This window comes from Protomyctophum bolini, assembly GCF_963924005.1.
Source record: "Protomyctophum bolini genome assembly, chromosome: 16".
Taxonomy (NCBI): domain Eukaryota; kingdom Metazoa; phylum Chordata; class Actinopteri; order Myctophiformes; family Myctophidae; genus Protomyctophum; species Protomyctophum bolini.
In genome coordinates, this window is record NC_137877.1 from 9,039,013 (window position 1) to 9,053,780 (window position 14,768).

Below are 14,768 nucleotides of genomic sequence, written 5' to 3' on the forward strand. Positions count from 1 at the left end.
AATACAACATATACACACGCACACACAAAATATGTACTGTGTACATACTGTACGTACAGAGTACACACACACACACACACACACACACACACACACACACACACACACACACACACACACACACACACACACACACACACACACACACACACACACACACACACACTGTATAGTGTCCCATTTAGTATCGCAAATTATTCAGGCAATTCATTCTTCCAATTATTTTTTTATTAAGAAGGCAGACTAATACATTGTTTTTCTGCCAAGGAATTTAAAATGGTCCAAACAGCCATTCAAAACAAGGACAATAGCTCTGGGAACATGTTTCTTCAGTGATAATTCATCATGACTTTATGAGCCAAACACACAGTACCTGGTTTTCCCCTTACGTAAGGGCATTTCCCCTGAAAGGGACCACTAGCAATTGTCACATTTTACTGCCGGCGATAACGTTGCAGTTTTATGGGGACATTATCTTCTCCCAACGACATCTTCAATGAACATTTAACCACTGCACATGCAGTATGTGGCACGGCTATGCCTTGAATGCAGACCGAAAGATTTGCAACACAGCACGGCTAAACATTTCAAAACTTTCCGGCTTTCCGATACCAAAATCAATATCCAATACGGGAACTCGAGAGCTCCGTCGTTTATATCATGCACGTCTCATGCTGTGATGAGAGCCAGTTCTGTGCTGTGATTATTTGCCAGCAGTGATTGGGTGATTGTCAGTGATGTGGGCTGCTGGATGTGGATCAGAGTCAGGTTGATAGTATATACAGTATAGTTATGGTTATCAGCTGACTTAAGGGGCATTGGTTTTCTGTTAGTTCTGTACCAACTGGCCGTGTAGAGGGGGCTGTTCCCAGATACTGCCATACCTGCCTGGGACTCCTCCAGCTCTACTCAACTGCTCCAGTGGTAGGTGGAAAGAACGGAAATGGTATCAATGTATTCTCTTAAATGTATTTATTTTATTTATAGTATAACTTATCGTAACTCCCCAGAGTCCCCACACACTTGTATGTATGCTATTGTCACCGATCTTTTATTTATGTTTCCACCTACTGGTTCACCTGCCCGTAAGGAGCTTCTGATGCAGCGTGAGCTGGAGAGCACTCCTCGTTCAATAATAATGGTGACCAAGCTGCAAGATGCAGGCACTGCAGAGGACTGGAACCCACAGTGCCCGCGGCGTAGAACAGGGCCATTACCCCTGTGTCACCCAAGCACCTGTATCAACTTATTTCCTCACACTGAGACATGATTGATTTAATGCTACAAACCGAGAAGGTCCCGTCAAACTATCCTTGGTGTTCATTTGGCGTCACTCCATAAACTCAGTGAATAAAATGCCATGGGAGGATTGTGGCATGCATGCACAAATCACTGTGAGCTATTCACGTTATTCACCACCTGTCCTTCTATTCAGGCATTCTTTCTTTACCGCTGTCAGGCATTGTGTCATTTAATGTGTATGATGAACCCCACTGCTGTCAATTAATCTGAAACAGGCCTCATCAAATGGCGATTAATCACTGCATGCCGGTTCTGCTTAACTGTGTGAAAATTTACACATGTACATCCGTGCAGACATGCCCACCTTCCCACCCAGACATACAAACGCAGTGCATGATTAATCGAGAAATATAGAGCAAAGACTTGCAGTGCTTTAGGGCAAAAAGTAATTGTCATAATCATTCATTTCTGCTGCTGTAATGGAGGCCATTAGACTTGCAGACTGCATTCAGAATTCTGCATGTTACAAATACCAGTACTGTACTGTACCTCGGAACTCAACTGCATATAGGTAATTTAAATGGTAAATTTATATAGCGCCTTTATCCAAGGCGCTTTCCATAGATTGTGCATTACATTCACCCATTCACACACCATTCATACACCGATTGTATGCACATCGGGAGCAATTTTGGGGTTCAGTGTCTTGCCCAAGGACACTTTGACATGTAGACAGGAGGAGCCGGGATTCGAACCGCCGACCCATGGATCATTGGACGACCTGCTCTACCTCTTGAGCCACAGTAGGTGGGCTCATGTGTGTGTGTGTGTGTGTGTGTGTGTGTGTGTGTGTGTGTGTGTGTGTGTGTGTGTGTGTGTGTGTGTGTGTGTGTGTGTGTGTGTGTGTGTGTGTGTGTGTGTGTGTGTGTGTGTGTGTGCGTGTGCGTGTGCGTGTGCGTGTGTGTGTGTGTGATGATCAGACCTGGGCGTGGGGGCAGATGGAGAGGCTGGGCTATCTTCAACCGGCTCTTCAGATCCTCCCACCTCCTCTGGTCCACCGTAAGCAGAGCGGTTCCCTTGTAATAAAAAAAATAAACAGTACATCAATGACCCGCGCGGCGGCTCTAAAAAAAAAACACAGGCCATTCACGTCTTTGAGACATCTGTGGGGATCGGAACCTTGTTCTCATTGAAGTTAGCGATGACGACGCCCACGAACAGCGTGAGTCCGATCATACAGCCAAGGAACACAAAGACGTGGATGTAGATGCCATGGATCTGCACAGACACACACAGATGGAGAGACAAGGTCGCGTTTGAATAACCCATTCTGACCTGAGATCAGATTCTAAAAATGTCTTCTATACATCCTGACAGTTTTCTGAAAAAGCTATGTTTCTATGTCAGTCGTTCTTCGATTTTTCAAAAATAGCAGACCTACAAGCTCGTAGCGCGCCACTCGGTGGCGCGCTGTGAGCTTGTAGATCTGCTATTTTTCAATAGCTAAAGCATAATATAATGCTAACACCAAAAGGGGGTTCCCGCCCAAAATGGGATAACATAGCAATCTCGCCGGCAGACGGTATGAGTCAGTACATGAAAAAAAAAACCCTGAAAGAGAACAGATTGATGGAGAGATAGATAGGGCCAATGCTTGGTACCGGTCCAACGCGGTGAATGATGACGTCTCGGACTTCCACCCAGCCTTTGAGTGACAGCACCTCGAACAGAGCCAGCATGGCGTTTCCCACGTTGTCGAAGTTAAAGTTACGGGGGTTGGCCCTGGCATGGGACGGCATGGGAACACACAAATCATTACGCTGTTTTTACAAAAGGGGGAATGTCAACTGTAATGTCAAAATAGATAGAACAAAAAGAATAAGAACATAAATCTTTACCAGACTCTTGGTACCCAGAAGCCTGGCTTCTTCTCCCCGGGCTTGAGTTTCAGGTTGAGATTTTTGGAAACACTGACGTTGATTCTGAATATACCGTGGCAATCCTTCTACAGTAATTGGAAATTGGAAAATAAATAGTCAGATGCACATCCTTGTGGTACAGGACAGGTATACGTTTTAAAGAAAAGAAGGAGTCCGCGCAGACAGCTTAAAAGTAAAAAAGTATGCAAAGCAAAGGCACAAACAACAGACGTTAACAAGGCTCATTGGATTATTGATCTTACTTGGCACAAACGCCAGAATGACATGGCTCATTGGACCATTGATCTTTACAGTGACTGTAATTCTACAGCCCACTTTTCCACTTCTACTGTACCCGTTCCGTGATGTGGGGGTCATTGCACTTGGCGAGCTTTCCGGCAAACAGTTGAACCCCAAAGCTTGCAAACACCAGCATCAGCGTGAGGAGCAGAATGGAGACCTGTGTGCGACATAGGAGATCGACTGAGAGTTAAAGTAGTAAGTAAGTAGCCTTGCCGAGCCATGAGGCCCATAGGGGCAGGAGCCTATGTCCTGTTTCTGTAGCGTGAGACTGCTTGAGTGTCAAGCAGGGAGGCACATTTTTACAGTCTTTGGTATGATCCAGCCGGGAATTGAACCCCGACCTCCCAGTCACAGGGCGGATACTCTAACCACAAGGCCACTGAGTTGGTGAGAGTTAAAGGCAAACAGGGATTTCCCTCACAGTTCAGTCTTCACATGGTCCACGGGACGCCCCGGAATGCCTGGGCCTGAACGGAGGCAAGGGAAATCTCAGACACCTCTGGGGGGAAAGTCCAGCAATCACTGCATTAACCAGGGGAATCTCAAGCGTTATTCATAGGATCTGGATTTTCGGTGGTGAGGGGACCACCGAACTACAACATGATGTCACGAGCCGCGGTGAAGAGCAAACCACCGCAGTCGCCGCCCCAGCCCTTCTCTCTGTTTTTACTCACCACCGCTCAATGTTATTTCAGCTCCGGTGGTCACCTCACCACCGGAGCGGTGGTCACCTCACCACCGGAGCGGTGGTCACCTCACCACCGGAAATCCAGACTATGAATGAGCCTTCAGGCTCTACATCTCAGCTCCAGAATGTAAATGTAAAGTTATAATGAGTGAGTGAGTGTATCACTCTATTTATTATTGTAATTTATTACACAGCTTGGTTGAATGCTTGATTCTGATCAAATTCAGCAGGGTGTTATTTCTGCATAATGACCGCTCCACTCTATAAGGATGGCTAATCAACGCCAGCTTTAATCAAGTGCCTGCCTCAGAGCACTCGGCTCATATCAATCCGCACTTCCGCATCAGCGCCGAATGGTACAGGCCCGGTACAACTTTTAAAAGGAACTAAAGGACATATTTTGTATGCTAAATAAAACCCATGTTACTTATAGTCCCCTTGTGTACTGTCAACTGTCTATTTATTATTTTATGTAAGTAGCCGTGTAATAAGTGGGATAATGTCTGGCTAGCTGGTCATTGTTGGGATATAATTCACCTTCAGTGTGATTAACCATGTACGCTTCGTGTCGGTGGTTACTCACCCTGTCAGTGAATTATCTTATCTCCCAACAATGACCAGCTATCCAGACATTATCCCTTACGTATTTGCTATACATTCTATGTTGTATAGTGTTCTATGTCCATGGCACCCCCTGCCATCAGACAAGGCTGTCTCTTCACACCATGTGAATTTCCATTGAAAATGAATTGGAGCTGTTCTCTCCCCCCTCTCCCCCCAGAACAGACACGAGACACATGTGTGTGAGTGCAGCCTCAGTTGACATACTAACTAAGACACAGCAGACATCAATCATGGAAAAAGGAAATGACGACTGCTCCAATTTGAATTGCTTCCTAGAATAGCCGATACTGAGCAGTATACCTTAATTGCTAACTGTTTGGCCCTCCTTTTAGAGAGGCAGGCGATTTGAAGGCCTCTCACAACCAACTTGTGCACGTGCCCTTGGCTACCAAAGATAAGAACTGAAAGTTTACATCTGTAGCCTAACTGTGAGATATGGTCTGCGCTCTTGCTGGTGATAGTTAGCACTTTGGTTAGAAAGGCTTCACCTCCCTATGGTTTTCATTAACAACAATGACATCAGGGGTGATAGCTGTAATGTTAGAGAACACAGGATCATCAATACACATGCTACACATATGCTTGGCTTCACAGTAGAATGCAAGTTCCATTTGTTCAGAGAAGGTCTGCACTGACCAGGAAGATCTCCTTGAAGCCCTTGAGGACCTCTCGCACCACCTTCCTCATTTGGGGGACCAGCTTGAAGATCCGCAGCGGTCGCAGGCAGCGCAGCATCATCAGCAGCTGAGCCCCCGACTCTGGTGGGACGTTGGGAGGCAGCCAGCACAGGAAGAGCAGGCTCACCTACAGGATGGGAGGGAGATCCCCAAAGGTAAAGAAGACGTGAAAATAATGAGTGTCGCCAAATAAAATCCCAAATGTCCCTTTTAACCTCTACCGTAAATATGTAGCATCTGGTGCTAAAGTGTAGTGTTATTTGCTCACGTTGGCAGACTATAGAAATAGCCTCATCAAACCAATATCAGGCCAAACAAAAACGAAATCAAACAGATGCGGGGCGACGGCACTGTTCTTTTGCAGTGCCACTGCGACACGATCTAAACTACACCCGGGGGAGCAGCCATGCATCTCTTATCCCGGAGGCTAGACAGCAAGAAGATGCCAAGCTCAGGCTCAAATCCCTGTTTGAATCATCATTTATATGCAAATAACAATCACACAGGAAAATGGGGTTATTTTGGAAAGGCGCTGATGCAGAGGAAACGCTGGCAGAACACAAACAATGAGAGCGACGAGTCTGAACCAAATTAAGTTGTTTACGGTCATTAAAAGGGGATCTTCACGAGCTTTGCAACACGCGCTCATTAACCCGCAAATGTAATCAAGCAGCGCTCTTGTATTCCCTGTCTGATCTGCCTTTAGGAGACTGTCCATAGTGTATTTAGTAATAAAAATAAAAAAAAGTCTAAGATCAAAGCACTCTCACTCTCTGAACAATTCATTACACATTACACTTCAGAACCCGCAGCCTGGCATGCTTCACGTTCCCGTTTGCACTGCAGGAGGATTGTGGACAACTCACCAGGTAAATGAAGATGTCCATGACTCCTCCAAAGTCTCTGATGACCGCCGTCGGGGTGAAGAACAGACCGTCGGCCATTATCTTTAGATTGAGCTCGAGGCTCATGAAGATCACAAACACGTACTCTCCGATCTGTAAACATACAAAGCATCATTCACAATGTCATGGTGATGGCTTAATGAGACATTCTCATCTCGTATTCTCATCGGATATGAACACTAGGGCATTCACTTCTAGTCATTTTTACTTGTTGACTAGTTGCCTATAGTTTACTAGTCGACTAGTTGTTTAACTAAAAAAAGTTATTTTTCTTTCATAAATATTTGTACAAAACTGTGTACATTGGTGACTATAACTATAATCTAGTACCTGATCTTGAGGTCTACAAAATCGTGAAATAAATGGGATTTTTCTTATCAACTAGTCAACTAGTACCAACAAGGTCGACTAGTTGCTTAATGCCCTAATGCATACTATATTATATGCAGATCGCAACTCGCACATAAGACGCTCCGGACTTCATGCGACAGCAAACAAAACTACTTTTCTTCTACTTTTTGTCTTTTTTGCAGCAAGCTTTTTTTCCCCCTTTATATTTTTGCTGCTCTTGCGGTTTGGCTCAGCACCGAAGTTGGAGGATGTGCGTGCGTTATTTTGGAGCTATACATAAATACATTGGTCATCTATCAATTTTCATGCATCAAATAACGGCAACCTCAAGGTAGCAAAGCCTAACACCACATTTGGTCAGTCTTCTTACTCAGTACAAGGGATACACCTGTGGAATGCCCTACCAACTAAAATAAAACGACAAACTGATCTAAAAATGTTTAATGATGAAGTCAAACTCTGGTTGAAATCGGGCCAGAGGTGCGAATACTAATGTGTTAGGCACATTTTAAAACTGTTATTGTATTTATGTATTGGATGTATTAGTATTTGTATGTAAAGGATTGTTTTAGTATAGGTATGTTGTAAAGGATTGTTTTAGGTGGAGGTATAGAATTTTATAAAGGTCTAACCAGGGACTGGGGTTGCAAATTAGCCTTGGCTACAAACCCATATACATTGCAACGGTTTCATGTTTTTACAAATTGATACATTGTTTTTTGTATTGTCCCTGTCAAATAAACGTACAAATAAATAAAATAAATGTATCCATCCATCCGCCTGTCCATCCAGTCGTATTACCTGTAATGAAGGTGCCTGCATGACCCTCGTGAAAGGAGACTCAAACAACATAGATATACAGGAGCAAATCGTCACGAGAATCATCACCCAGTCCAGGTAGGTCACCAGACCCAGAAGATCACTGCAGGAACGTACACACACAACCACACAACCACACACACACACACACAACCACACACACACACACACACACACACACACACACACACACACACACACACACACACACACACCCTTCAGTGGCCTAATCAGACTGAGCAACACACCAATGCCGTTATAATTTTAAGTAGAGCAAGCCAGCCTGCATAACTCCAAAGTATTCTTAGCCTGGCTAATAAGCCAGACCGAATCAGCCGTTGGCAAAAGAAAATTGCCTGCCGGCGGATTACGGTCTGGAGAGGCTCAATTGTACGCCCATTTCCTACACCAGAGAACTGGTGTGGCCAATCGGGACACGGTATGCAATATGGGCGGGCTTTGGTACAGTGACGTTCAATGCTTGAGACCTTTGACTGACAGTAGCTCTGACCAATTGCGTCAAAGAGAAAATGTTTGAACCCGCCCCCCCCCCCCCGGGAAACAAGATCCATACACAGCATCTCCAGACTCAAATACCACACGATAGTGTGATTTGAGTCTGGCTTATTAGCCAGGCTAAAGTATTCTAGCATATAAGTGATTTTTTAGGAAGAATGGATCAAAGTAGTGGACCTTGGACGAATCGACAATTCATCACACTTACTAAAGTTGGTAGTATTTGGTGTTCTTCATTGCACCCGTTATTGGGTCTGTTTTGGACCTGAGTAGATAGAAATATACATGAGTTTATAGTGTACAAACATCGGTTGCATGTTGGCTGACGTAGTACGATAAGAAATGTTAAGTTTAAGCCATACAGTATGTTATACTCATGAATCATGTTATACGCATCATCATAATATGGTGTCGCTCGCTGTAGATTACTACTACTGTAGATTAGCTATTTTCGTATGTTTACGATAATGTCTCTATACGGTGTGTTACGGATAATATATAAAATTTAAAAAAATGAAAATAACGTAAAACTTTCAGTGGAACAGTTTAAAGAGCCATAAATGACAAGACGTCTAATTGCCAATTATCCCATTCTGACCTGAGATCAGATTCATACGAGGTTTCCACTGGACACACACTGGTCTGATTAACCCATTCTGACCTGAGATCAGATTCTAAAAATGTCAGTCGTTCTTCGATTCTTCAAAAATAGCAGACCTACAAGCTCGTAGCGCGCCACTCGGTGGCGCGCTATGAGCTTGTAGATCTGCTATTTTTCAATAGCTAAAGCATAACATGATGCTAACACCAAAATGGGTTCCCGTTCAGAATGGGTTATGGACCGGATGCCACGGACGACAAGACGTGGTCCCTTGGGGAAAATCCATATTTAGAAAATCCCTCTAATCTGGTGGTACAGGTGATGACATGCACATGATTACATGCATAATAGAATTACAATTTCTTTATTTTTTTTTATAATGGGCGAATTGGCAACCAGAGCCTAAACTGGTGACCACCAGGTGGCGCTGAATTAAGGTGAGCGGCACATATAAAAGGGATCATCAGTGTTGTTTTTGGCAGCAAATTTCTATTTTAGTTTAGTCATAGTCTTTGGACTGAAATTTCATTTAGTTTTAGTCACATTTTATTCACCTGTGAAAAAAACCAATAAACAAAGTTATAAAAAAAAGAAAAAAAATAGGTAGTCGACGAACATTTTTCGTCTTAGTTTTAGTCGACGAAAACAACATCAAAGGGATCATCGGGGGAGGAGGCCCCGGTCCTTCCTTACGCGTTGAAGCGAGCGCGGACCACCGTCCGGCAGAAGGTCCTGAAGCGGTGCTCTCGGCCCACGATGAACAGAGGCTTGTCAAAGTACGGATGGTTCTCCCTGAGCTCCTCCTCCTGGACCTTCCTTCTCAGAACACAAACACAACATGGGCCACAATAAACCCTGTGTAAATGCTTTATGTTTCGTTACGCTGTGACTGTGAAACTTCAAATGAAACACGAAATTAGATACATTCGTTAAGCCCATTTTTACCTGAGATCAGGTTCTAAAAAAAAAGCTATGTTTCTATGTCAGTCGTTCTTCGATTTTTCAAAAAAAATGAGCTTGTAGATCTGCTATTTTTCAATAGCTAAAGCATAACATAATGATAACACCTTAGCATTATTTATTTAGCCCAAAATGGGTTAAATAAAGACTGATTGATTTTGAAGAGTGTAGAACGTAGAAGTTGCCATTTGAACCGTTGAACGCGATAAAACCATAATTGACATGATAACACAATAGTCTGTAGAGACTTGAACACGGCTGGCAAACTTTTTTCTATTATAAGTTCACACTGTATTAGCATGTGTGTGGGTGTGCACACACACCGTTTCATCTCGGCCTGTTCCTTCTTCTCTTGGATCATCTTGATCTCGCTGTCTTCTCTCTGTGCGTTGCGATAGCGTACTGTACTGGAGTGCTAGAGTTTGGAGGAGAACAGACTGGTGTTTTACACAATGCTCCAACTCTATTGAATTACCTTGGACGTTACGAAGCAAACTGCAGTAACATGTTCGTGACCGTGGTGGGTGGTGCACACACGTGCTTACATCCTGCGTGAGTGTCTCCAGTGACTTTCCTCGGCTGATCCTCTGACTGGTAGAGCCGTGTCTCAGAGACCTGCCAGATGAATGGCAAAGATAGACAGAGAGAGAGAGAGAGAGGGATAAAAAGAGAGGGAGAAAGAGAGAGATGAGCCTACAAGTGTGTTGTCAATGCGTATGGATGTGCATGTTTGATCCGCTTGTCTCAGACCTGCGTTCCTGTCGGATGTGGTGCTGAACACTCAGTATGGAGCGCTCCTTGGCAGGCTGGCCCTCAATAGATCCACTGAGCATCCGCTGTCTGGTACAGGCCCTGCAAGGCACACAAACACACTGTTTTCTCTAGCTTATACACATCATGAAAACCCAATCCGATGTACGGCATCTATAGATCTAAACGTCAACCTGATGTTCTTATTGAACCTATAACTACTTCCTAATGACCGCTCTGAGATTGGGAGGTCAGGGCTCAATTTCCTTGGCCGGATAATACTAAAGAATAAGATCCAGTGCCCTTAATGGTACATTTATTGCATATTGTGCAGCAACGGACAATCACAACACAATCGGCGTAAAGCCTTCCTCAGCGTGTATATCGATACACGCCGAGGAAGACTTCACGCCCGAAACGCAATAAATGTACCGTTAATGGACTTTTGGAGTGCTGGCTATCTCTCTCTTCAATAGTGATTATTTGTGAGCCGTGCACACGGTAATCTGCATTTTTTTGTATTGAGAGTGCTCATTTTTTCTTCCCTTCTAGGATCCAGTGCCCCCCCCCCCCTGCTTGGCACTAAGCATCAAGGGCTGGAGACGGGCTAAGTCCCTGTGACATACTGTACGTAATAGCGTAATTATGGCCAGGTGCCAGTGGTGTTTGTAAATCATGGCTGTGGGGGGGGATGTACGTACTTGCATATCAAGCCAGCTCACACTATACGGAAACAAATAAGCTCCACATTACCTAATTACCTCCACATTCCTAATGACAGAACACACCATGGTTGACCGTCACAAACCAAAACAAACCATTTTGGCCTTCTGTATGCAGAACTGTAAAAGAAATAGCAGATCTACAAGCTCGTAGCGCGCCACCGAGTGGCGCGCTACGAGCTTGTAGGTCTGCTATTTTTGAAAAATCGTACAATCTTTCAATATATATTCTCGCCTGCCTATACGCAAGTATAGGCAAATGTAGGCAGGCATATATCATGCGTACATGCGTGCGTGTGTAAGAAACACAGGAAAACAACACGTCGTAGCAGAACCAAGCTGTTTGTGAGGAGATCGCTGTGTCGTGTGACTTATTTATGGATATACTCGTGTTGATTGTGTTGTTTATTGGCATTGAGCATCCATGCATGATTGATGGCATTGTGTGTGCGCGTGTGTGTGTGTGTGTGTGTGTGTGTGTGTGTGCGACCGTGCGTGTGTGGTGATGTGGATGTGCATGTACATGCGCGTGCCATGTGCGTGCGTGTGTGTGACTGAGACAGGGCCAGGTGACTCAACGGAGCTGTCGTTCAGATTAGACGAATGAAGGGTTGATGAGAACCAGATTGGACACGGTGCAGTCAAGCTAATCTGCAGTCAGTGCCAGCGTCTCCGTGCCAAACAGCAAATTATCCATTTTGCTTAATCGTACCGACAAATGAGTCTGAAGTGGGCGAGTGTGTGTGATGTCTGTAAGAGATTTGCTGCGTGTCACTCCCCGTCTCTCTCTCTCTCTCTCTCTGCCTGTTTCCTGTCATTCTCTACTTTATAATATCAATAAAAGCAGAAAAGCCCAATGAAATATCTTGGGGAAAAAAAGAAAAATAACTGCAAAGTGGACCTCTAAGAATACTGATCAGTCTAGATCTAGAACATCATACAGCTCTCCTGGCCGCCCACCTAATAAAACAAAAGCACAACAACCATGACACCAGTATATATATGTTTGGAGTGAAGATTGGATGTAGTCTTACCGCAGGATTTTATTGACGGTGTTCTCTTTTTCCAGGAGATTGCGTGCGCGTATGCTGAATATTGACCTGCGGAGCTAATAAACAACACATTTGTTACAAGGATCAACTAAATGAACACTGTGTAAGTACATTTTGGTTTTTGCTACCGTTTCTCATTCATTATATATATATATATATATATATATTAGGGTTGTCCAGATACACATTTTTCACTTCCGATCCGATCCCGATACCTCATTTTCTGTGTTAGCCGATACCAATACTGCATACCGATTACCAGTGTTGTGTTTATAGCTATCTAGCTATATATATATATATATATATATATATATATATATCTCGTGTTGTGTTTATAGCAGACTCGTCACTCAAATGTGCACTTGCGGTTTGGGGCAACTCGAAAGCAAACTCCACATGCCCCAACATTTTATTTACCTGCCATAGTGTCGACCCCTTACCCACTGTGTCGGATCGCTGGTAAAGGTCATTACACACTGGCGAATTAGCGACGCGATGCGAATAAGCGATCTGAAAATGCGAAATATTGCATGTTGCAGTTCGACCTGCGAATCTCGGCAAAATACGACACGAACAAATAAAGGGCGAAAACGGTCGCATTTTTGCACATTCGCCACTGTTTTGGAAGCTTGCATGGACTTCAATTGTTTGTTTTTTTAAATGCGAATTATTCGCACGAATATATCGCGTCGCCAATTCGCCAGCGTGTAATGACCTTTAGACTGGCATATTCGCCGATACCGATATGACCCGATATGACAAATAAGGGCCAATACTGACTTCTCTAATAGATACACATGAAATGTACCTTCTGGTCGATGTACTTGTTGTCTTCAATAGCCGAGCGTTTGGAGTGGTCGCACGAGGATGATGAGGCCGATGGGAGACGGCGGAACAGACAGCTAGTGTCCTGCTGTTGACGATCAATAAACTGCTTCATAAAGCTTTCCCTGGAACGCACGCACGCACGCGCACGCACGCACACACACACACACACACACACACACACACACACACACGCAAACACACAAATCAACCAATTTGTGCCGACATACCTACAGTACAGACACCGCCAATAATATGTACAGGCTAGAAAACGTGCCACTTTACAGTGTCAGTATAAGCTTGCTGTGCTGACAGCAATACATCACAAAGCGAAGTTCAAGGTTTGTGTGATCAGGGTAATTTGTTTTGTTTTGTTTTTCACATCCCAGACGAAACACTAGACCTGTGCCCCATACAGTAACAGTCATAACTACTCCCAGGTTTAACCCATTCTGAACGGGAACGCATTTTGGTGTTAGCATCATGTTATGCTTTAGCTATTGAAAAATCGAAGAGCGACTGACATTTTTAGAATCTGATCTCAGGTCAGAATGGGTTAATCAGACCAGTGTGTGTCCAGTGGAAACCTCGTATGAATCTGATCTCAGGTCAGAATGGGTTAAGCTTAGCTGGGGCTGCTGAAGCCGCAGCAGATGGGCTGCTGTATGTGGACTAGGATGTCTGTGGGGGTTGAAGGCCCCAGCTGTGCACTAATCAGCCTCTAAAATGTGATCCTCTGAAGTGGGACACACTTCAGCTCTGCATGCTAATCATCACTGCATCATATCGAAATGATAAGACCACCCCCTCGAACATATTGATGGTTTCGATCTACCTCGGACAAGTCGGACACCATTTTCTCATCTTCATTCTGAACACACGCAGTGTGTTGCTGCTCGCTCAGTGCAAGGCTAAGAGATAATGATCTCAGAGACTTTTACAGCGATCTGTAGAAGTACCGGACTGGGTGAGCTTCCCCGTGTTGAGTCAAATTAGGCCGCAGGCTACACTCTCCTGGTGGTGACCCTTCCGTCAATTCCTCTAAGTTTCAGCTTTGCAATCATACTCCCCCCCCGGAAAGCAAAGACTTTGCTTTCCCGGGCGGCACTGTATGTCGGCACTGTATGCCTGTGTGGCTACTTACCTGATCCTGGGTACAGTGAAGTCAGATGGGAGCTTGGAGACCTTGACCATTTGTGGTCTGTTGGGGAACTTCTCAAAGATACGGAGTCTGAGAGGAAGCTTTTCTTTGGTGTCAGCATTTGCTTCACTTTGCTTCAGCTAAACATATGAGAAAGAAAGAAAGAAAGAAAGAAAGAAAGAAAGAAAGAAAGAAAGAAAGAAAGAAAGAAAGAAAGAAAGAAAGAAAGAAAGAAAGAAAGAAAGAAAGAAAGAGCATATGAATTAGTTAATGTACAACACTACACAATAGGCCAAAAAGACTCAAGTAAACATGTTGCAGGTGTGGGGAGGGAGAAAAGAATACAGGTAAAGTATAGGTGTAGAAAAGTCAGGGCTGGTAACTGGGAGAGTTGTAAGACGATGACCTTGGAGCTGTGTGTGCGTGCATGTGCGTGTGCATGTGTGCGGATGTGTGCGTGTGTGTGCTCTCCAGGAAACACAGCCAGAACAGATCTTTGACTGATGCTTTGGGGGGACGCAGACATAGGGTTGGCCTGAGGATGGCAGCAACACACTTACCTACAGCAACACACACAGCACACTACAGCACAGACAAGACAGTCCTGAGGTCCCACTTACTTTCATAAAAGAAGGATGAAGGATGCAACAAAAGGAGGGAAGAAAAGAACAGA

The 14,768-nt window shown here is 44.3% G+C and overlaps 1 protein-coding gene across 1 annotated transcript in view; it reads right to left on the minus strand.

Moving 5' to 3' along the window:
- The window catches only part of nalcn (sodium leak channel, non-selective), a 106,294-nt gene that overhangs the window by 13,516 nt on the left and 78,010 nt on the right, over nt 1-14,768 (minus strand). Inside the window, exons 15-30 of the mRNA XM_080785497.1 lie at nt 14,099-14,235; nt 12,938-13,079; nt 12,112-12,185; nt 10,356-10,457; nt 10,151-10,220; nt 9,929-10,020; nt 9,339-9,461; nt 8,253-8,309; nt 7,511-7,631; nt 6,320-6,451; nt 5,413-5,580; nt 3,517-3,621; nt 3,141-3,247; nt 2,904-3,024; nt 2,422-2,520; nt 2,225-2,318 (exon numbers count right to left, since the gene is read on the minus strand). Coding sequence (XP_080641623.1) covers nt 2,225-2,318; nt 2,422-2,520; nt 2,904-3,024; nt 3,141-3,247; nt 3,517-3,621; nt 5,413-5,580; nt 6,320-6,451; nt 7,511-7,631; nt 8,253-8,309; nt 9,339-9,461; nt 9,929-10,020; nt 10,151-10,220; nt 10,356-10,457; nt 12,112-12,185; nt 12,938-13,079; nt 14,099-14,235 — 1,744 coding nt within the window. The remainder of the gene's footprint in view (nt 1-2,224; nt 2,319-2,421; nt 2,521-2,903; nt 3,025-3,140; nt 3,248-3,516; nt 3,622-5,412; nt 5,581-6,319; nt 6,452-7,510; nt 7,632-8,252; nt 8,310-9,338; nt 9,462-9,928; nt 10,021-10,150; nt 10,221-10,355; nt 10,458-12,111; nt 12,186-12,937; nt 13,080-14,098; nt 14,236-14,768) is intronic.